At 57.2% G+C, this 21,239-nt stretch overlaps 2 protein-coding genes across 3 annotated transcripts; both read left to right on the top strand.

The window, feature by feature from the left end:
* Positions 1–1,770: 1,770 nt before the first annotated feature.
* Positions 1,771–4,605, top strand: NXNL1 (nucleoredoxin like 1). The gene is made up of 2 exons (XM_008508685.2): positions 1,771–2,096; positions 4,293–4,605. The coding sequence occupies exons 1-2, from the start codon at positions 1,771–1,773 to the stop codon at positions 4,603–4,605; spliced, it is 639 nt and encodes a 212-aa protein (XP_008506907.2).
* A 4,483-nt stretch (positions 4,606–9,088) lies between these two features.
* Positions 9,089–15,436, top strand: TMEM221 (transmembrane protein 221). 2 transcript variants are annotated; one of them, XM_070586538.1, is made up of 4 exons: positions 9,191–9,648; positions 11,699–11,784; positions 14,007–14,237; positions 14,872–15,436. In XM_070586538.1, exons 1-4 carry the CDS (start codon positions 9,329–9,331, stop codon positions 14,901–14,903), a joined length of 669 nt encoding a protein of 222 aa, XP_070442639.1. In that variant the 5' UTR covers positions 9,191–9,328; the 3' UTR covers positions 14,904–15,436. The 2 variants fall into 2 exon arrangements, with proteins under 2 accessions (XP_070442640.1, XP_070442639.1); XM_070586539.1 differs by having other exon boundaries at positions 9,089–9,648; positions 14,007–15,436.
* Positions 15,437–21,239: the final 5,803 nt, after the last annotated feature.

Here is a 21,239-nt window from a genome sequence, read left to right as displayed (position 1 = left end):
CTTTTTCTCTATAAAAGCAGCTCCCCTCCTTTCTTTCTCCATTTGCCTGTGGTCTGCCACAGCATGCACAGCCTACATTTCAGTTCTTTTGGCTATTCCAAAATAAACTTGTTTTGAGGCTTTCCAAGTCAACAGGATCACTTTGCTCTCAGTAGCTTCCTGAATTTTCAACATGCTGGGACTTCCCTGGGTTGTGGCAGAATGAGGAAAATCTGACCAGGAAATTGTTTCTAAATGGAATGAAACAGACTTATCAGTAATGGGCACATTCACGAAGCCCTGACGATGTGAATTAAACTCTTGAGAATGAGGATTTTGTGGTTTCCTTTTTTATTGTTTAAAGCCAGTACTGAGATTCTGTCAGAGTCTCTCACGTTTTCCTGGGCTCAGAAAAACCGTCTAGACCTGGTGTTCTGTTCAGATGTGGCTGCATAACAAGTCCCCTCAAACCGAGCGGCTTCATACCACACGGCCGACTGCTTCTCGGGATCCCATGGGTTGCTTGGGCGGTCCCTCTGCTGGTCTCACCTGGCTCAGTCACTCTGCCACACTCTGCTGGTGGCTGGCCTGGGCCGGCACACGCGTGGCGGCTGGCGCTGGCTGGTGGCTGGGTCTCTAGTTCTCCTCCATGCGGGCTCTCATCCAATAGGCTAGAACCGGGCTCTGCCAACCACAGCTGACAGGCCAAGCCTGCCTCACGACGAGCTTAGAATGGTTTTTGCATTTTTGAATGGTTGAAAAAAATCAAAAGACTACCATTTCATGACACACGAAAATTCTATGAAATGTTAGTGGCCATAAATAGAGTTTTACGGAACCAGATGCATAAATTCATGTGCATATTGTCTAGAGCTGCTTTTGCAAGATAGCAGCAGAATTGGAACTTATAATAGAGACCATATGGCCCACAAAGCCAAACATATTGACTACCCAGTCCTTTAAAGCAAAGGTTCGCCAACCCCTGGCTAGATCGGCTCCTCACCTGGGGCGTCCTGTCCGCAGGCAGCGTTGCAAGAGAGTGCAAGCGGAGGCAGAGGCGAGGCTTCTCCTCCAAATCTCCACCTCACCCCGCGGGTCAAAGCAAGCCTGGAGCCAGCCTGGACTCAAGGAGCAGGGAGCTTCCCCCAACTCTTGCTGGGAGGCGTCTGCAAAATGCTGTGGTCGTGATTTTCAACCTTACACACCAGGGCCTCTTAAGGCGTGCTGTCCGGACAGAATTCAGGAAAGTGGAGGAAAAAAAATACATGTTTATTTTCATTAACTTCTCCCTGAAATTTAGCGTGTTTTCTCACGTCCTGTCAAAGCACGTATCAGCTGGCCCTGTGACTTTGTCACCCGCGGAAATCAAAGATAATTTCATATCACATCCTGCTCATTGCAGGCAGACACCTCAAAATATCAATTCTCCTCATCTCGACTTACAAATCACAGCGCCTGGTGGAGCCCCGTACTCTGCGGTTACCGGAGGCACTCACGGAGAAGCAGGTATGGTTTCGCATCACAGTTTGATGGAAGCCTGTCGCGCCTGTGTGTCGGCATGCCTGGTTTCTTTGCAGTCCTGTGCGTTTGGCTACAGTGCGCTCACTGGCGGCCCCCTCGTGCGGCAGCTGCCCTGCCCATGGAGGTGGCGCAGAATCAGGTCACCGCTGAGGCAGATTAGTGATGTCGCAGCTGGCGTCCTAAGAGGCCTAATCCCGGGACAGCAGCCAGCAGCAGACCCGGACCACACGAGGTCCCTCTGCCCCGTTCCCAGTACCCAGCCGGGCCACCATGGCCTCCCTGTTCTCTGGGCGCGTCCTGATTCGCAACAACAGCGACCAGGACGAGCTGGACACCGAGGCCGAGCTCAGCCGCCGGCTGGAGAACCGGCTGGTGCTGCTGTTCTTCGGCGCCGGGACGTGCCCGCGGTGCCAGGCCTTCGCGCCCGTCCTCAGGGACTTCTTCGTGCGGCTCACCGATGAGTTCTACGTGCTGCGGGCAGCCCAGCTGGCCCTGGTGTATGTGTCCCAGGACCGCACGGAGGAGCAGCAGGACCTGTTCCTCAGGGACATGCCCAAGAAGTGGCTCTTCCTGCCCTTCGAGGATGACCTGCGGAGGTGAGGTGGGAGGGGAGGTCACGGAGGGCTTCCTGGAGGAGAGGCTGTTTCTGCTGAAAGTGATGTATTTGCTTGTTGAGGCATCTGTTCCATCTGGAGCTGAAGAGCACCCGCTGTGTGCCAAGCCATGTACCAGGAACTGGGGGCACAGAGAGGGGTGGACGCGCCCAGCCCCCACAGAGCTTACCGCCTGGCGGGGCAGACAGACGTGGAACAAAGACTCAGCAAATATAGAGCAACAGACCGCAGTGTGGCTTCAAAGAGAAACCCCAAGGACAAGGAGGATAGGAGGGTGAAGAGGGAGGAAACGGAAGGGTTCCAGGCAGAGGGCACAGCACAGACAAAGGCTTGGAGGCCGTCAGAGAAAGAACAGCCAAGTCAGGAAACTATAAGTAATGCCAGGTGTGAGAAGTCAGCAGTCACCACGGGGAGCAGCCCTGAGTGCCCCCTTGAGGAGTGCGGCTGTGATCCTCGGAGTAGCTGGGAGCCATGGAGGGTGCTGGAGCTGAGAGGGAGCTTGCTGGATTCAAGCTTTACCTTGAGCTGCCCAATAAACAGTGTTATAGTTTGCGGCTATTTTAGAACTTTCCTCTTTTCTGCAGTAAGACTTTATTTCTTTTAAACCCAAACTTTTTACTATGAAAAATTTCAAAGATACCGAAACGTTGGAGGAAGCACACAATGGAACCCACGGCAGTTATTAACATTTTGCCGTACTGGCTTTATCTACGTGCCGGTGGAGTTTGTGCTCAACCATTTGAAAGCGAGTTGCAGACTTCATGACATTTTACCAATTTCTCTAAATTTTGTTACACGACAAGACGGAAGTTTCTGGTTCCAGAGACCTTCATGCTCCATGCAGCGTCCTCAGAGTCTGGACAATTGCTGGCTCCCACCGCACTCTGCAGCTCACAGGGTTCTTCCCTGAAACTGGCGACCTTTCCCCCCCTGGGGCAGAAATACCAGCTGCGAGGACATCACAGCCGAGCGCTGACCTTGTGTGAGGCAGGGTCCTCTCCACAGAACATCCCCCCAGACTCGTATCTGGACAGAGGGGGAGCGAGTCCCCAGCCCTGGCCCCCCACAAGGCTGCCAGAGAAACACAGGGTGCCCGGTTAAATACAACTGTCACATCAACAATGAGTCATCTTTTAGTCTGTGTCCCACACATTGCATATATGTCCCGTATTTCTAGTTGCTAAGTCTGGCCACTCACTCCTGGAGGATTTTGTAAGTACCCTGTGTTCTCGGTGTGCAGGCCTGGAAAAGGGCCCCCAAGAACCCAGCGGGTGGAAATGACCAACTGCGGTGAGGGGCCCAGTCTGGCCGCCCCTTTCCTCCATGACGAGTTGCAGGATTCCGGCCTAGATGCCAGGTCTGCTCTGAGGTCGCCTGGGGCTGTGGGTGGCTTCTCACTGGCTCCCCTCAGACTGAGCCGTGCCCCTCAACTCCTCACCGTGCCCCCGCAGGGCCTGTATGGGCACGGCTGCCTTCCACTCTCCCTCCCTCCCGGCCTGGGCACGCAGGGGCTGTGCCCTCTGCTTGGGACACCCTTCCCCCAGCTTTCCCATTCCTCGTCCTGCAGATCTCAGCTCAAAGGTCACCTCCTCTGAGAGGCCCCCCCTTACCCAGCTTATCATTTCTTTATGGCATTTATTAGTATTTACCCGTTCATCGCATATATGCTCCCTGAGCACCTACTCTGTGCCCCGCACTGTTGTAGGCATTGTAGGCACTGGGGACACCAACGGAGACAGAAATCAGTGCCTAGTGAAGCCCATTCCATTGTGGGAGACAATGATGAACAGGAGACATAAATAAACTAGGCGGTGTGTTGGATGCTGAGAGGAGCTGCAAGCAGAGGGAAAGGGAGGTGTTGCCATTTGAGGTCGGATGTTTGCAGCATACAGGGTCTTAACCCGCAGACATCTGGGGAAAGTGCTCCAGGAGAGGGCACGGCCAGTGCAAAGGCCCTGAGGTGGGAGCGTGGCTGGGGTCTCGGAGGCACAGCACCAAGGCCAGTGTGGCCAGGCCTGGCCTGGTCCCCAGGCGTCCCCAACGCTCAGGACCTGGCAGTGCACACAGGGGCGCTCAGTCAGTACCGGGAGGCGGGACGTGGGACTCCCCGGCTCGGGGCTTCAGGCTCGGTCCCGGATGATCTGGAAGTCCGGCCGCACTGACGCGCGTGCCCCGCAGGGAGCTCGGGCGCCAGTTCTCCGTGGAGCGCCTGCCGGCGGTCGTGGTGCTCACGCCGGGTGGGGACGTGCTCACGCGCGACGCGGCGGACGAGATCGAGCGCCTGGGCCCCGCCTGCTTCGCCAACTGGAGGGAGGCGGCCGACGTGCTGGAGCGCAGCTTCCTGCAGCCCGAGGACCTGGACGAGCCCGCGCCGCGGAGCCTCACCGAGCCGCTGCGCCGCCGCAGGTATCGCGTGCCCCGGGCGGCGCGGGGCGCACGCGGCCGCGGGGCAGGCGGCGGGGCCGAGGACGGGGCCGGGGGGCTGTTCTGACCCTGCGGGGACAGGAGTGGGGGCCCTGGGATGAAACCCCCAGGAGGAGGGCGGGGGCCGGGCCGGCGGGCCGTTCTGACCCCCGAGTGGAGAGGACGGACGGAGGGCATGCCGATGATGACCTTCAGACACACAACCCCCAGTGGTGGGCGGGGCCGGGGGGCTGTTCCGAGCCCCGCAGGGTGGAAAGCTGGACGGCAGAGGCGGCGAATCTGGGACGGTCCTTGCAGGGGGACGGAGCGGGGGCGGGGGCGGGGCGAGGGGAAGGGACAGTTCTGAGTTCGGGTCAGGAGAAGGTGGGTATCCAGCGCACGGCCCGAGCAGGGGGTAGCGGGCTGCCTGTGTTCTGAGCCCCCTACCAGGGGCAGGTGGGGCGGCGGCGCTGTTCTGGGCTCTCCCGACGGGGAGGAAAGGCCGAGCGGTGGGGAGTAGGGAGGGTCTTTCTGAGGCCCACCCCCAGGAGGGGGCGGCGGCTGTAGGGAGATCCCAGGGAGAAGCAGGGCGGGACCTGGGGGCCTCGGTTCGGATCCCCCGGCAGGTGGAGGGCGGGACCAGGGCGGGGCGGACGGGGGCAGGGGTCTCTATAGGAGACCTTCCCAGGAGGGAGCGGGTCCTGGGTCTGCCCTGGTCCTCCAGCCGCGGGTCTGAGCCTTCCGGGCGGGGTGCTGAAGTGAGGGAGAGTTTTTCGAGGGTCTCTGGAAATATTTTGAAGTCCTGGGGGGTGGGGAGGTCTTCAAATAGTTTCCAAGGGGAAAATGCAGACTAAAATCGAAGAATCGTGCTGAGGACGCTCAGCTCATCGTGCATGAAATGAGTTGCCCACATATTTCACACGCAAAATTCCGACGATTCTTTAACGACGGATTTCCAGTTTACACACGATGCGTTTCAGTATTTGTTGCCGCATGTGCTGGGGCCCGGAGCACCAGCGAGGCCCGAGAACCCCCGTCTCCCTGCTGAGCCCAGAATATCCCCGGGAAACACAGCAGAACGTAGAAATCGAACAGTTTTTCTGGAGCCACTTGCCGGCTGCGTCACTGTAGGACAGTCACCTCCCCTGGCTAAGCCTTCTTTCTTTCCCCTGGAAAACGACAGTAAGGCCGGGTCCTGCAGGCAGGTCGGCCAGGAAGCCGGAGCTGGAGGTCGCTCTGCGCGCCGCCTGGCGGCGGGGTGGGGAGGCGCGGCCTCGGGGCGGGGCCAAGCGTGCAAATGAGATGCGACCCCCCGCTTCTGCGCCCGGTCTGCGGGGAGGGTGCGCTGGGAGGGGGGAGTCTCCGGGCCCGGGAGGCCGTGGAGGCCCGAGGACTGGACAAGCCCTCCCCTCAATCGTCAGGTGGAGAAATTGAGGCTCCGGTGGGTGACGCCACCTGCTCCGGGTTCCAGGCACAACCTTCTCTTTGTGAAGCTCAATTAGGCCCATCTGTGAAATGAGTGCCATGGACTCTGTGACAGCGGCTCTTAAATTCTGTGTATCTGATACGAGGTCGCCGGCTCTCCAGCAGCTTTTAGAAGAAGTTTAAAAATGTCCTTCCCAAGCAAACGATGGGACACGCAACCCCTCAATATCTTTACTACTATTCCTGCCAGCATGCAGTGGCCAGCCTCCCCACCTGGACAGTGAGGCGGGGAGTCCGCCCCCTGTCCTGCCCGCCTGTGTGAGTGGACAGGTCTCTGGCCCTGTCCGAGTCTCACCCTCCCCGGGTAGACAGGAGTCACGCCCTCCCCAACGCCGCCGCGCCCTGTGCGGGCTGCATGAGGAAGGGACAGCTTGGCGCCTGGCCGAGGCAGACAAGATCGCCCTCAGAGTGTCACCCACTTGCAGGCTTAACTTTTTAAATTGAAGCCAGGCACTCTCAAACTAGAGAGTCCCCCCCCACACAAAGGGCAGGGCCAGGTCTTGGTATCTGTGACCCCCCCAGCCCCACCCAGGCCCCAACAAATAGTGGTGAAATCTAAGATAGTGCCATAATGACCTTTGGCCACTGTATGGAATTGTCCCTTTACCTGATGGGTTTCCACCTCCCCCGTCAGGCCATGAGTCAGGAAGGGCAAGCTGGGCCTGCCTTAGTCACCAATGGGTCCCAGAGCGGGGCACAGGGTGAGTGCCCCATCAATGTTTGTTGAATGAATAAATGCAAGTATCTGACATCTGTGTGTCCCCAACACCCAGGACATACCTGGGGCTCTGTTCCAAATGAGTTGCTGAGCCCCTGCTACTCCAATTTGGACTTTACCCATAAAACGTGGAAAATTCACTCCAACTTTGGTCATGATGAAAGAAGCTGGGTGTGTTGGACCGAAGCCTTGTGAATGAATGAACAAATAAGTGAATGAATGAACTAACTCCTGTTACAGATGAGGAAGCCCAGAGAGGTTAAGGGACTTGCCCAAAGGCACACAGCAAAGGAGGAGGGCATCTGGGGCTGAAAGGTTACCCCGTCCTTTCTCCAAGGGCCATTTTACTCATAAGGCACTGGGGTGAGGGTTCAGGGCCCACAAACTCCCCCCAGAAGACTCCAAAAATTTGAAACCTGAAAAAAAACAGATGACTCCAAAGATAAGAAAAGAGACCTGGAAGGCAAAACCAGTGGGTTCTATGACGTGTCTGTGGAGTAGTGTAGAGCAGTGGGTGGAGCCGGGTTGCTGGTTTGAATTCCACCCTGCCTGTACTGTGTGTCCTAGGGACTCCCGGCCCCTCTCTGTGCCTCAGTTTCCTCATCTGTGAAGTCCAGGGTGATGACTCTCTGTCTTTCAGGCCTGAATGTACAAGGACAGGGCCCTGCTTGCAGGAGGCCACACCAGCCTGTCACTCTTACACTCTGGATCTCTCAGGAATGTGTTCCCTTTGAAATCATTTTCAGATTTGATATCTCACACTTTGTGAGAATTCCAGAGCAGGAGTGTGAGGCGATTCATTCATCCACGCGTGCAGCAAACGTTTACTGAGGGCCTACTGGGCACTGGGTGGTGTCCCGGACACCAAGGGGACACAGCAGTTGGCACCGAGGCCAACATCCTGCGGCCCTGGGGCCTCAGACGGCAGCAAACCGCAGTGCTGCAGGAAAGCGAGAGTCACAGCCCATTGAACACGGGCGAAGGGCGTGAGCAGACAGTTCCCTGGGAAGATGCGCAGATGGCCCACAGCACGCGGAAGATGCTCACCGCCAGCAGCCGCCACGGCAAGGCAAACCAGAGCTGCAGTGAGGTTGCACTTCCCAGCCAGGAGGATGGCTCCAGTCAAAAACAAATAACAGGGCCGGCCTGGTGGCGCAGCAGTTAAGTCGCACATTCCGCTTTGGCGGCCTGGGGTTCGCGGGTTCGGAACATGGACATGGCACTGCTTGGCAAGCCATGCTGTGGTAGGCATCCCACATATAAAGTAGAGGAAGATGGGCACAGATGTTAGCTCAGGGCCAGTCTTCTTCAGCAAAAAGGGGAGGATTGGCAGCAGTTAGCTCAGGGCTAATCTTCCTCAAAAAACAAATAAATAAATAAATAAATAAATAAACTTTGGTGCATGGCTGGAGGGGATGTGAAATGGTGCGGCCGCTGTGGAAAACGGTCTGGCAGTTCCCTGATAAGTTAAATATAGAATGGCCATATGCCCCAGCCATTTCACTCCTAGGCATACACCCACAAGAAATGAAAGCAGAGACTCAAATCATTGCACACACAAGCGCATGGCAGCGCTGTTCACAGCAGCCCAAAGGTGGAAACGACCCAAAAGTCCACCAACAGATGACTGGATAAGCGCTACTTGGCCACAAACGGGGACGCAGCCCTGACTCACGCTACACCGTGGGGGAACCTCAAAAACGTGATGCTGAGTGGAAGAAGCCAGACACGACAGGCCACACATTGTCTGGTTCCATTTACCTGAAATGCCCCAAACAGGCGAATCCGTGGAGTCACAAAGCAGATGGGTGGCGGTGGGGGCGGAGGAGGGCACGGGGAGGACTGCTCATGGGGACGGGGTCTCTTTTTGGGGGGATGGAAAAGTTCTGGGCCTAAATACGAGTAGTGGTTGTACAACATTGTGAATGTAATAATTGTCACTGAATCGTTCACTTTAAATGGTTAATTTTATGACGTAAATTTCACTTCAATTTTTAAAACAAAAATAAATAAATAACAACCACAACAAACGCGCTGTGGGAAGAGCAAAGCCTAGCAGCGGAGGACAAGGCGCCTGTCGGGGCGCGGGTCCACGGGGGCCCGGCCGAGGAGGCGACGTGTCTGCGGAGCCTCGAGAGGAGGTCAGCGGAGGGGCAATCGCAGCCGATGGCAAGGTCCGCAGGTAGACACCAAATATCGGAGTGAATTATTGAAAAATTCGTTCAAGTTTCTTTTTTTTCTAAACAATAAGACAGGTGTTTAGGGCAGCGGGTGGGGGCGGGGGGCACTTTCCTGAGTTTCGGGACCGGCAGGCGCCTTGGATCGGGCCCCGCCCCCCCGTCGCCCCGCCCCTCAAGGACCCGGAGGCCCGGAGCGGGCGCCCGCAGGGTCCGCGGAGAGGAGAGAAGACTTTGTCCCAAGTGTTCGGGCGGCTTCCTCGTTCCCACTGCAACAGGCACCCCGGGACCCCTGCGGCCCCCCAACTTTCAGACACCCCTCCGGCCCCGCCCCCTTCGAGCCCCCCGGGGGCCCTCGGACGCCCCCCAACTCCCCTGTCCCCCTCAAACCTCTGACTCCTCGACTGCCCCCAGCCCCGCAGGACGCCCGCATGGCCCGGTCGTACGGCGGCCGGGTGCTGGCCGCGATGGTCCTGCTGGGCGTCCCGGCGGCGGTGCTGGCGGCGCTGGGCGCGCAGCTGCTGTTCCAGCTGCAGGCGGGCCGCGCGGAGCTGCGGGGGCCGCGCGCCGACGGGCTGGGCCCCGAGCTGGGCGCCGGCCCCGGGCTGCCCGAGGACGCGGCCGGGGCGCTGCTGCCGCTGGCCGCCGCGCTCGCCGCGCTCGCCCTGGCGCTGGGCCTCACCTGCCTGCTGCTCGCCGCGCTCTGCGGCCACCTGGGCGCCGAGCTGGCGCGGGGGCCCGGCTCCGGCAGGTAGGACGGCCGGCCCGCCGCCGGCTGGGGGCTGGCGAGTCTGGGCGACGCGCTGCCCCGCTCTGGGCTTCCCTCTCCCCACGCATCTTTCCCTCCCTCTCCTCCTGCCCTGCGTTCATCTCTCTCCCCGCTGTCGTCTCTCTCTCTCCGTCCTGTATTTCCTGAAATTTTACAGCAGGTGCGACTGCTGCTTCGACCCCCACTTTACAGATGTGGAAACTGCGGCTCGGCGAGGGCGGGGGGTCAGCCAGCCCCTGCGCTGATAGGCTTGTCACTTATGGAACCCTAAGTTCTGCCTCCGCCTTCGCGTGGATAAGCCGGGTGAAGGCCTCACCCCAGAGCCAGCCGGCCGGGCTGTCTCCCCGTCCGTGCCTGCGGCTCCGATGGGAGGCTGCCCTCTTGGGCTGTCCGGCTTGGGAGGGGCGGGCTGGATTTGCACTTCAATCCAATGGAGCTGGAGCCCGTGCCCAGGCCCAGGCTGCGACGCTGTCCTCTGGCACTGGATCTCAGGGACATGGGTGCCAACGGGTGTCTGCAGGGGGCAGAGCATGTGGGGTGAAGAACCTTCCTTGAGCCGAGGACGTGCTTGCCCCACATCCCAGTGTTTCCCTCCAGGATGCTGGGGGAGGGGAACCAGGATCCTGGTCTGAGATTTCATTGATTTGAGCAGATAGGAACTCCCACCTTTGGAGTAGACCCCATCTCAGCTGCGCCCTCATCCCGTAGTTCGAGGTGGGCTGACATGCATGCATTCTGTCCATCGACAAATATGTGTTGGGTGCCCGCAGGGGCTGAGCCCAGCACCGGGCACTGGGGGACACGGCAACAGCCAGGCAGACCCAGACAGGCCCTCAAGGGGTCACAGACAATAAAGAAACAAAACAGATCAGTGTCGTCAAATGGTGACGAATGCTGGGAAGGAAAGAAAACGGGCAACGTCGTGGAGGAAGACAGGGTGTGGGGGCTGGATGGGACCATCAGGGGAGAGCTGGGCTGAGCCTTGAAGGAGGCAGAAGATCGGGGTGTCTGTGATTCAGCAGAGGGAGCAACTTGTGCTGCACCCTGGGGCAGGAGTGAGCTGGGGGAGTTGGCGTGGCTGGGGGGAGATGAAGGCAGGGAATCGGGAGGAGCCGGGCCACGGAGGGCTTCCTGCACTGTGGTGACAACTTTGGGTTTTACTCTGCCTAAGGTAGTTCTGAGCGGAAGGGGCATGCTCTGACAGGTTTGGAGTGACCCGCTGTGGCCACCATGCAGAACAGGGGCCAGGAGGGAGGTGGCAGGGAGACCAGGAGGAAGGCCGCTCCCGCTGTACTGGAGGGAGGGGAGCGAGGATGGAAGCTCTCAGCCTCCACCGCCTGGCCTCCCGGGCCGGAGGAGGGAAGAGGTGCACACAGCAGAAGCACTTAGCACGCCAGGTCAAAACTAAGTCCTCACTCAGTGTCAGCCCCTGGGAATCTCTGTTTCTATCATCATTGGTAACAAGTTAACCCCAGTCCCCTCATTTCCCAAATAAGCTTATGGTCTGTACAATAACGGAAGTCGGGTGTCTAGCGAGTGTCCATATGTAATAGCTGCTTCGTGAGTGTTGGATGTTTGAGTGGACTGATGTACGTGGATGGGTCATGAGGGAGGGAGAATGGGTGGTGGATGGACAGGTGGTGAATGAGATAGGATGGATGGACTGCTGGATGGTTGCTTGGATAGATGGATGGTGACTGGAAGACGGATGATGGATGGATGGGTGGGTAGAGAATGCATGGAGGGACAGATGGATGGGTGGATGGGTTAACAGGGTGTGGTTAAACGGACGGATGGCTCTGTGGTTGAACAACTGATAGGGATGGTGGATGCCAAATGGTGGTGGATATTTACCTGGAAGGATGGATGAGCGGGTGGATGGATGGAGCGGTGGATGGATGGATGGCTGGTTGGGTCCTCACATAGATCTTGGGTGCCTCAAAGCTGGGCACCTCTCCCTCCCCCTCCTCCCCGGCTTTCCCCTACCCACCTCCACCTCCTGAGCCCTTTTCCTTCCTGCTCCCCCCACCAGGGCTGACTGGTTTCTCTATGACTGCCGCCTCCTCAGACACGTGACCCTCGGCCTCTTCTGCTGCGGGGTCTCCGTCTACTTAGCAGGTGCGTGCTGGGGATAGAACGTGGGGGATAGAACGATAGGGCCCTGGGTTGGGGTGAGAGTTAATGGCCCCATAAGTGGCGTCAGCTCCAGAGTCAGCCTGCCTGTGTTCAGCTCTCAGCTCTGACACTTCTCACTCTGCAGTCTTGCGCAGTTCCCTCGGTGCCTCAGTTTCTCCATGGGTACAGTGGGGATGGTCACTGTCCTGCCCCAGAGAATTGCTGAGGGGCTTGGAGCTAACCCCGGTCAAAGCCCGTGGATGGCTCCTGACCCCATGGGCTTCCACAAGTGGTGGTTGTCTTCAAAACCCCTCCGATCCATCAGCTCTCTACGTTTGGCTCGAACTAAAGTTTCCATGTCCTTGTGGTTTCTGCAGATAGCGTCTCATAGGCTGGCCTTAGCAAGGGCTGTTCTGGTTCCCAATAGCAGGACCTCCAGTAAGCACTTTCCTTAGATCCACGTTCTCTCACCTACATGTGCTGGTAAAGGAATCAAACCATCAAGTTTCTTTAAAGAGACTCCCGACTTCTGTTTCATTCTACTCTTGAAAAATGTGTCAATGGTTCTGCAGACTCGGTGCCGAGTCAGACACACATCCCTGGCAGCCCTATAAACAGCCGTTTTTACTGGAGGAAAAAAGTATTCAGCTGAATGAAAAACAAGAGATTTGCTATTACTGTTTTTTTCTTAGTCCCGCAATAGAGAAATCGAAGTTTAGAAAATATGTTTAAAGTTAGTGCTGAGAGCGAGCTTGGGTTCATTGTGGGGATTTCGTATAAAAAGTGAAGGGAGTTCTGCATAATTTTTGTTGTTTGACTTAATAAAATGCTCCGGATGTGGGTTTTTTACAAAAGAGAGTGGATGGGGTGACTTGTGTATCTGAAAAGATCAGGGGTGGTTGGCCTCAGATGTGGCTGGATCCAGGCGCTCGAATGAGGCCATCAGAAGTGCCTCTCACTTCACCTCTTCACCTGCTGTCCCCTGAGAAAGACGCCTGTGCCTGTAAGTGGTTTTGACACAATGCCTGTGACCTTGAGCCTTTTCGGGCCAACAAAAATGTGGGAGACTTGGAGAATAAAATATCCTCATTCTAAAACACAAGAAAACTCACAAAGGGCAAAAAAAAAAAAGCTAACTATGTCAGCCTCATTAAGCGTTAAATTAAGAATTGGTTTAGCTCCCATTTAGATTCTTTTTGAGGTTAGGTGACCTCACTCAGCAAGAATTCCTGAGCATGTGCAGCCAATCGTCCATTTGTTGCTAACCAGAGCCAAAAGAATAATTATAAAGACGTTTTCAAAAATGTTTAGCCCAAAAAAATGTCCTTGGCCTCACTTTAATATGTCAGACATGATGCAGTGTGGCCTCTTCCAAAGCAAGAGTGCGAGCTGCAGAAAGCGTAAAAACAGCCCACGCAGCACAGAGGGGTCCTCGGCAGCCCCGGGCTTCAGTCCCACCAACGCCCCCAGCGCTGCAGTGAGAAAATTCCTCCATCCCCACGGCCCAAGCGAAAGTCCCAGGGCTGACTCTGATTGGCTGAGCTCGGGTCATGTGATAGCGGTGCACCAATCATTACAGCCAGGGGAAGCAATGCTCTGATTGGCCAAGACCCCGACGGTACACATCACTGACGTCAAAGGGGCAGGTCAGCACTCCTAGACCCGCGACACAGGTGAGGGTGGGGACCGGGCTGGCAGTTCTCAATGGGGCTGGTTCTGCCCCCAGGGGACATCTGCCAATATCTGGAGACATTTTTTATTGTCACGACAAGGCAGGGGAAGGATGCTACTGGTATCTGATGGGTAAAAGCTGCTAAATGTCCTACAATGCACAGGACAGTTTCCACTGAAAAGAAGGCTGCCAACCGGACGCTGGATAGGGCACCAGAGAACCAGTATAGGTCACCAACCCTCTTGTTCCCATCAGCAAACTGAGGCCTGAGAGGGGCTGTGATTCATTCAAGGTCGATCACAGGGGTTCAGAAAGCCTGAGATCTGGGTTGTTTCAGCTGTGGTAAAGTAGACATAACATAGAATTTACCATTTTCTGGTAAAATGGACATGATGATGTGTTTGTGGGATGCAAGAGGAGTAGAGGAGTTGATCCATGTGTGTATCATGTTGTATGGTTTTCTATGATTGTCCCCCTGTTTTGGGGAGCTCTCTCAGGGCTTGGGGAGCAAAGGTTTGTAGACTGAATAAATGAGAGCCATTTGTTTCCCCAGCACTGTCCATCTATGCCCTGCTGCTCTTTGAGATCGAGACAGGTGCAGCGGCAGCCTCCATCCTCGGCTTGGGTGCCCTGGTCCTGGTGGCTGTGCTCACCCACACTCTGCTCCGAGCGGCCCGGGCCACCCGCCGTGGCCCCCATGAGCTGTCCCCACCGCACTTTGAAGATGACCCCGTCAACCCTGCTGAAGTCTCCAAGACCAGCCCCAGGGCTCAGCCCCAACAGGGTACCCACCGCCAGACCCCCTACTCATTCTGCCCTGAACCTGGGGACTCCCTCAGACCCACAGTGACTGCCACGGCTCCTACAGACCTGGGGGGAGGCCGGGAGAGCAGCCTGCCTTCAGCCCGCATGCAGCGGACACTGTCAGCAGGCAGGGGGCACTGGGAAGGGGTCACCCAAGAGATGCGCAGCATGTTGGGCCACAGGCCAGGGGGCTCAGGAAAGGACTCAACACTGGTGTAAGCCCAGAGATCAGGAATAGAGACCTGGTGTCAGACAGCAGGAAGGGGACTCTGTAGACATAGGTCCAGGCTCAGCCACAATAGCAATATGATTTGATTTCTCAGTTCACAGCATCCCTGGCTTTTATCCTCAAGGTTGCCTCATGGCACAACATAGCTGCCAGGGCTCCAGCCTTCACCTCCTAACTCAGAGGGAAAGGCAGAGACCAATTGCTGCCTCGGGATCTGTAGGAAATCTTCCTGGGAGGCCTTGGAACCCTTCTGCTTATACTTCACATGGCCACACCTTGCTGCAGGGGAGGCTGGGCAATGTAGCTGACCAGAGAAATTAGTTAGGCAAGATGGAAGGGTGAGGCTTAGGCAGTGGTTCTCTAAATGTCTCCATCCATTTTACAGATGAGGAAACCGAGGCCCAGAGAGGGCAGTGACTCCCCAGGGGTCCCACGGCCAGTACTGAGCATCAGAGCCAGGATTTGAACCCGGGTCCTGTAACCCCCATGCTGCTGACAGTGCAAGGCTCAGACTCTGCGACTCCTTCCGGGCTGTGAGCGTTTGAAACCTGTGTGCCGAACTCAGAGCCGCCCAGGGCCCCTGGTGCAGCTGGAGGGCTGGACCCAGACTCCTGGCTGTGGGTCCGTGGCTGAGGGCTTCACCACTCTGTGTCTCAGTTTCCTCATCTGTAACGTGGGGACGGAGGCGGGCCCTCCTCCCAGGGCCTGCACGAGCCTTGGTGTAAGCCCTTCTGGGTGGGGCCTGTGCACAGTAGGTCCCCAGTGCATGTCAACCATGCTGCTGTTGGTCAGGGTGCCTGGTGACGGGGAATGCAGGTTGATGGCCAGTTTCTGGGGCTCCCAGGACTGACAGGGCTTGGAGTGGATAACTCGGAGCCCCAGGGGTCTCCAGGGGCCCTGGTCCCCTCCCGTCTTGCACGACCTACAAATAAACTCCGCCTCTCACTGTCTCCGTGTCACTTGAGCCACATCCAAATGTGCTGTGTGGCCAAGCCCTGGCCCGGGGTGAGGGGTGGGGTGACAGGAGTGGGGTGGGAGGGCAGGAGTGAGGGGCGGGGGTGTGCCCCTGGTATACCCCAGTCTGGGACCTGTGTCCCACAGATCTTCACGCATGTAAGTTTCCCCGAGAGCGAGGACGGCCTGGCCCCCACGCCAACCCCAAACAGACAGGTGTCCCCAGAGGTCTCCTGGCCTCCCCTTCCTGGGCCACGCAGGGGCTCTGGTGCCCAGGGAGTGGAGGAGGCTCAGCCACACCGTGGCATGAAGCCCCCTGGTACTCTTCTCGATGGGTAGAGAGGTGACAGTGCCCAGTAGGGACCCAGCTGATCAGATACACACAGGCCTGGGTGCCCCACCAGCCTGGGTCCCGCGAAGCTGCGCAGACCTCCTCCTCGCGGCTGGAGCGGGGTGAAGAGATGGCGTGCGTGAGCGGCCTGCGTGGTCCCGGCGTGGGGCACCTGGTAAGCGCCGGCTCTTGGCGAACACGATCAACATCAGCGAAGAGGACAAAAGAAGAACCTGCCTTCCGTCTGCATCACACACCTGCTGCTGCAGCCAGGCGCCAGGCGCTTTCTTGGCCTGTTAATCCTGGCGACAACCCCATTTACAGATGGGGAAACTGAGGCCCAGGAAATGAGGCTACTCCTGTGAGAGCACATGGCAGCGGCCATGGCTCCCCGTCACACAGGGCTCCCAGACAGTGCAGGTGCCCGGGACACACTGGAGACTCCAGTTTCTGAGAACTTTCTGGAATGGGGCAGGCCCTGGGGACTCTGAGGGTGGAGGAGAGAGGAGGGCCGGGGAGGAAGGACCCTGGTGGGCTGCAGGCGCAGAATGACTCATCTCCTGGGCCGGTCAGGGGCACCAGAAGCTGGACCCTCAACTCCTCGCCAAGGCCAGGAACTAGGGTGGGGTGCCAGGTGTAAGGAGGCCTGAAGGACTGAAAACAGGTGTTCAAAGCAGCCCTTGTACATGAAGCTCACGGCAGCCCTGCTCACAATCGCCCAAAAGGGAAACAGCCCCAGCGTCCATCAATGGGTGGTGGGTGGACAGAATGCAGTCCATCCACACAGTGGAATACTATTCAGCCATAAAAAGCACTGAAGCCCCGACCCGCGCTACAGCGCGGATGAACCTCAAAACATCACGCTGAGTGAGAAGCCGACACACAAGGCAGACACATTTACGGGAAACGTCCAGAACAGGCAAATCCATGGAGACTGAAAGCAGAGTAGTTTTGCCAGGGGCAGGGGTGGGGGTGGGGAGGGACTGCTCATGGGCACAGGGTCGTCTCTGGGAATCATGGGAATGTTCTGGGACTAGACAGAGGTGATGGTTGCACAACATCATCAATGCACTAAATGCCACTGCATTGTACACTTTAAAATGGCGAATTCTGTGTTGAGCGAATTTCACTTCAACTAAAAACAAAACAATGTAAGGAGGTGCTCGTTCTCAGGCTCCCGCAGGGGCCGAGGCCTCTGAGTGTGACGCGGCGCCCCTCCCACACGGCCCTGTGCGCCCCTCCCACACCGCCCTGTGCGCCCCTCCCACACCGCCCTGTGCGCCGCTCGCCTTGCCCATTTGGTCCCTGCTCACCCTCCGGGGACCCAGCACTGGCGCCCTGGAATGTCTGCGGGGTCCCGGCTCGGGAGGCTGGGAGCACCGCCCGCCGTCCTGACCAAAACCTGCCCGCTCGGCGCTGCCCTCGGAGGGCGCCCATGGGCTTCGCATCTCGGCCAGAACCAGACGAGGTCCTGGGCTGCAGCCAGATGCTCAGGTCTCTGCATGTCCCAGGCCCGGTGTGGGTTTGGTCCTCCAGGAGCTGGGACAGCCCTGGCTCAGGGAACAGTCATGTGACCTGTCACCTCAGTTTCCTTCTGTATAAAATGAGGCGACCTCCCCCACCCCACTGAACACAGCTAGGAGGACCAGATTGGAAAGGGTGTAACCGTCTCACGTGATTCCACAGGCCTGGCAGACATGAGCAGCTGTCAGCAGTCCTGTGTGCTTTAGGATGTGGACCAAATCCATCAAAGATGCTGCCTTGGTTTGGGGCCATCAGACCCTGAGATGGTTTCAGGGTTGCTGTTCATTTATCTTGGAGGTGACCGCAGGGAGCTCTGGAGCCCTCAGGGGGCACCGATGAGCAGACAGCACTGTGGACAACCAGGTCTCCATCCAGCTGGGGTCCCAGGTTGCACGCCAGGGCCTCGGGGGCTGGAGTATTTATCCTCTGACCCCCATCAGGCATTGGCTGACAGCTGCTTTTGGAGGGATTGACCCCTCACACTGCTGGTTTTCCCTGGGCACTAGCTCTACACACTCCTGTGGCCCCAGGAAGCCCCACACAGGGCTGCAGGTACTTGCTGTGAGTGACCTTCATCATGTAGAGATGAATGTGGAGGGGGTGAAGGGGAGGGGGGGTACAGACAGCATCTGCTCCAGCTGTGTTGCATTTTTGCAACAGCAGGCATAACTGGGATATTGAAAGCACTTAACTGCACTATTTACAGTTGAGAAGAGCTGTTGACTTTTGGATGGCCATTGTGTCCAAACAGCCTGCCTAACTCACACAGGTATCACCATTGTCCCCTCAATACGACCATGGGTCTGTATCCTTTACTTCTGCACATGAAGTCTTCTGAAAGTGACAGAATGGAGTTGGGGTCCTCTGTGCTGATGACATTCAGAACAGAAGGCCAGATGCCACCTTGAAGGACATTACGCGATGCAACAACGAGCCTATTTCCCTGAGCAAACACTTTATTAACACCCTTTAAAACATATTTTGGGTAAAATAAGAATTTGGAAAAGACTTCATGCCTACCATCTTCAGGATGGTTCTAGATACAGTGCAAATTGGACTTAGTCTCAGAGGCAAAAGGGTGAGTGGAGCAAGAATCATATGGATGCTAGCTGAGAAGCCGGCACATTTTCTCTCCCTAACTTGAATATCCTGTTCATTTGTACCAGTTAGCTATTGCTGCATAACAAATCACTCCACCAGGTAGCAGCTCAAAGCAACACACGATTATTATCTGACAGCTTCAGGGGTCAGGAACTGGGCACAGCTCAGCAGGGGCCTCCTCTTCAGGCGGCAGTCATGGTTCAGCCGGGCTGGGATCTGCTCCACACTCACTTGTGACCATAGCAGCATTTGGTTCTGAGAGCCGTCAGCCGGGGGCCTCGGTTCCTTGCTGGCTGTCAGTGGAAGCCACCCTCAGTTCTGCGGTGTGAGAGGCTCTTTGTAGGGCAGCGTGCTTCGTCAGAGCCACAAGAGGGGTCTGTGACGAGCTGGAGGGGTCACGTATGACATGATCACAGAAGTGACACCCCGTTTCCTGGGCTTCATTCCGTCAGTCAGAAGTGAGTCACTAGGTCCAGCCGACGCTCGAGTGGAGCGGATTACACAGGCCTGAACACCTGAACGCTGTGGTCTTTAGGGACCGTCTCGGAAGCTACCTAGTGTCTTCTAAGTTCTGCACACTCTGCCCAAAGACAGACAGACAGTGCAAGTGAAGGAGCAAGAGGACAAAGGGGGAATTTCTACACAGCAGGCGTCAACTGTTTCCAGCTCGCATGTCTAGGTTGGCAAGAGTGACCGGGATAGCTATGAAATTTGAGCTCTGGGGAGATGAATAGCCAAAATTAAGGAAACTGACAATGCCAAGTGCTGGCGAAGACACTGAGCCACCAGAACTCTCATTCGCTGCAGGTGGGAGGGTAAATTTGTACATAGGCTTTGGAGACCTGCTTGGCCATATCTGTGAAAGCTGAAAATAGACCTCCCCTGCTACCCAGAATTTCCACTCAGGGTATGGACCCAACGGGAACAAGTTTGTGTTCATCAACAGACACGTACGAGAGTGCTCAGAGCAGTTTCACTGAGGGGCCAAGAACTAAGGACAACACAAATGTTCATAACAGGTGAATGCATGAACAGACTGTGGTACATCCACACAGTGGAATATTACTCAGCAATGAAAAAGAGGAGGTGTCTGACAGAGGCAACACCCCAGAGGAATGTCACAGACATAATATTGAACAGAATTAGCCAGACTCAGAATACAACTCATTGGGGTATTGCATTTATATCAAGCTCAAGAACAGGCAGAAAAAATGCTGGGGTAGAAGACGGTAGCTTTGGGGTCTTGGCTTGGAGGGGGTCTGAGGGGGTGCTCAAGGCTGACCCAGGTCAGCGCTGCGACCTGGGGGTGGAGCTTGCAGCAGAGGCTGAAGCTGGGCTCTACAACATTTGAAGACAGAGAGTGTGGAGTTTGCCATAGCAGAAGCCACCAGGAGTTGCACCCTCCATCCACCCTGCTCGGACTTCAGGCTGCAGAAACCTTCCAGCTGAGAAGGCCTTTCAGAGCCGGGAAATGTCTTGGCAGCAATTGGCAGGGGCAGCGGAGAGACACAGCTGCACAGGTGTTCTTCAGAACCAGCCGATGAAGTGAGGACCGTTGAGATCCCCACTGTAAAAGATGGAGAAACTAAGGCATAGAGAGGCGAAGCCACTGCTCAGGGTGACCAGCTGGTGGGTGGTGCAGCTGGGACCATGTTTCTCCAGAAACAACCCTCTTGGTACCCAGGCCCCAGTGACACCTGGCTCTCAGCATCTGGGAGCAAAATGCAGGAAGGACGGGTTTCGGCTCCCTCCACCGCAGCCCGAGATGAGGTAAGCTCAGCCAGAGCGGTCAGCACTGATGCCCCCACTCAGGAGGGGTGGGCAACCTCCATGGGGACCCTCCAGCCCGTCCTGAGGCTGTGCCCAGGCCTGGCAGGGCTCGGAGGGTTGGGACTTTGCAGGCTCAGTGGCTCAGCAATGATGGCTGGTCCAGTCAAACCCGAGGCCAGCCCAGGCCGTCCAGCAGCCCCTGGTCACACGCGGACGCCCTGGAAAGTGATCCGGGGCTGGTTTCAGGGTGGCCAAGCAGGTGGCCAGGGAGAACAAACAGCCTTTGCTTCCTGGCCGGATCGGATTCCGCGGCCGGCGCCAGAGCAGCCTGGGCGGGGACCTGGCAGGTGCTGGTTGTGCCCAGAGCGGGGAGGGCTCAGCACCACAGGCCTGCTTCTTCCAAGGTGGCCAAGTGCGTGGGGGAGGGGCTACATTTTGCCCGGTCTCCCCCAACTGACCCCTCCAGGACAGCTCACTGTCTCTCCCCTCAGACCCCAGGGCTGGGCTGTGCCTCCCCGCTCAGGCCCCAGGGCAGGGCTGTGCCTGCCCCCTCAGGCCCCAGGGCAGGGCTGTTAGACACAAGTGCCTGGGTGGGTGGTATGTCCCCTCCGGGCTGTGGGACCTGCTCCAGCCAATGAGCTGTGAGCAGAACTTCCATGGCGCTTCCAGGCCGGAGCACTTAAGTGACAGCAGAGACTTTTCTGAGTCTGTCCCCACTGTCTGGTGACACAGTGACCACCCCTTCAGGCGTGTTTCCCCAGCAGTCTGTTGCCCCATGCCAGGGGCACGTGGTGGGGATGAGAAATAAGCCTCAGCCTTTCTAAGCCACGGAGATCTGGGGACGTCCCTGACTGCAGCAGCACCTGGGCCAGCCTGGCACCACGGGCACCTGGGGACAAGAGCCGAAAAGGCAGAGGCAGACGAGCGGGAGAAGAGGGTGTGAGCCTGGCCCGGGTAAGTTAACAGACACCGTCCACCCTCAACATTCGCAGATTCTGTATTTGGAAATTCTCCTACTGGCTAAAATTTACCTATACCCTCAGAATGAATACTAAGTGCTTTCGTGGTCCCCG

This window comes from Equus przewalskii, chromosome 20, assembly GCF_037783145.1.
Source record: "Equus przewalskii isolate Varuska chromosome 20, EquPr2, whole genome shotgun sequence".
Taxonomy (NCBI): Eukaryota; Metazoa; Chordata; class Mammalia; order Perissodactyla; family Equidae; genus Equus; species Equus przewalskii.
Note: the sequence above shows the minus strand (reverse complement) of the source record. Positions and strands in the feature narration are given on the sequence as shown.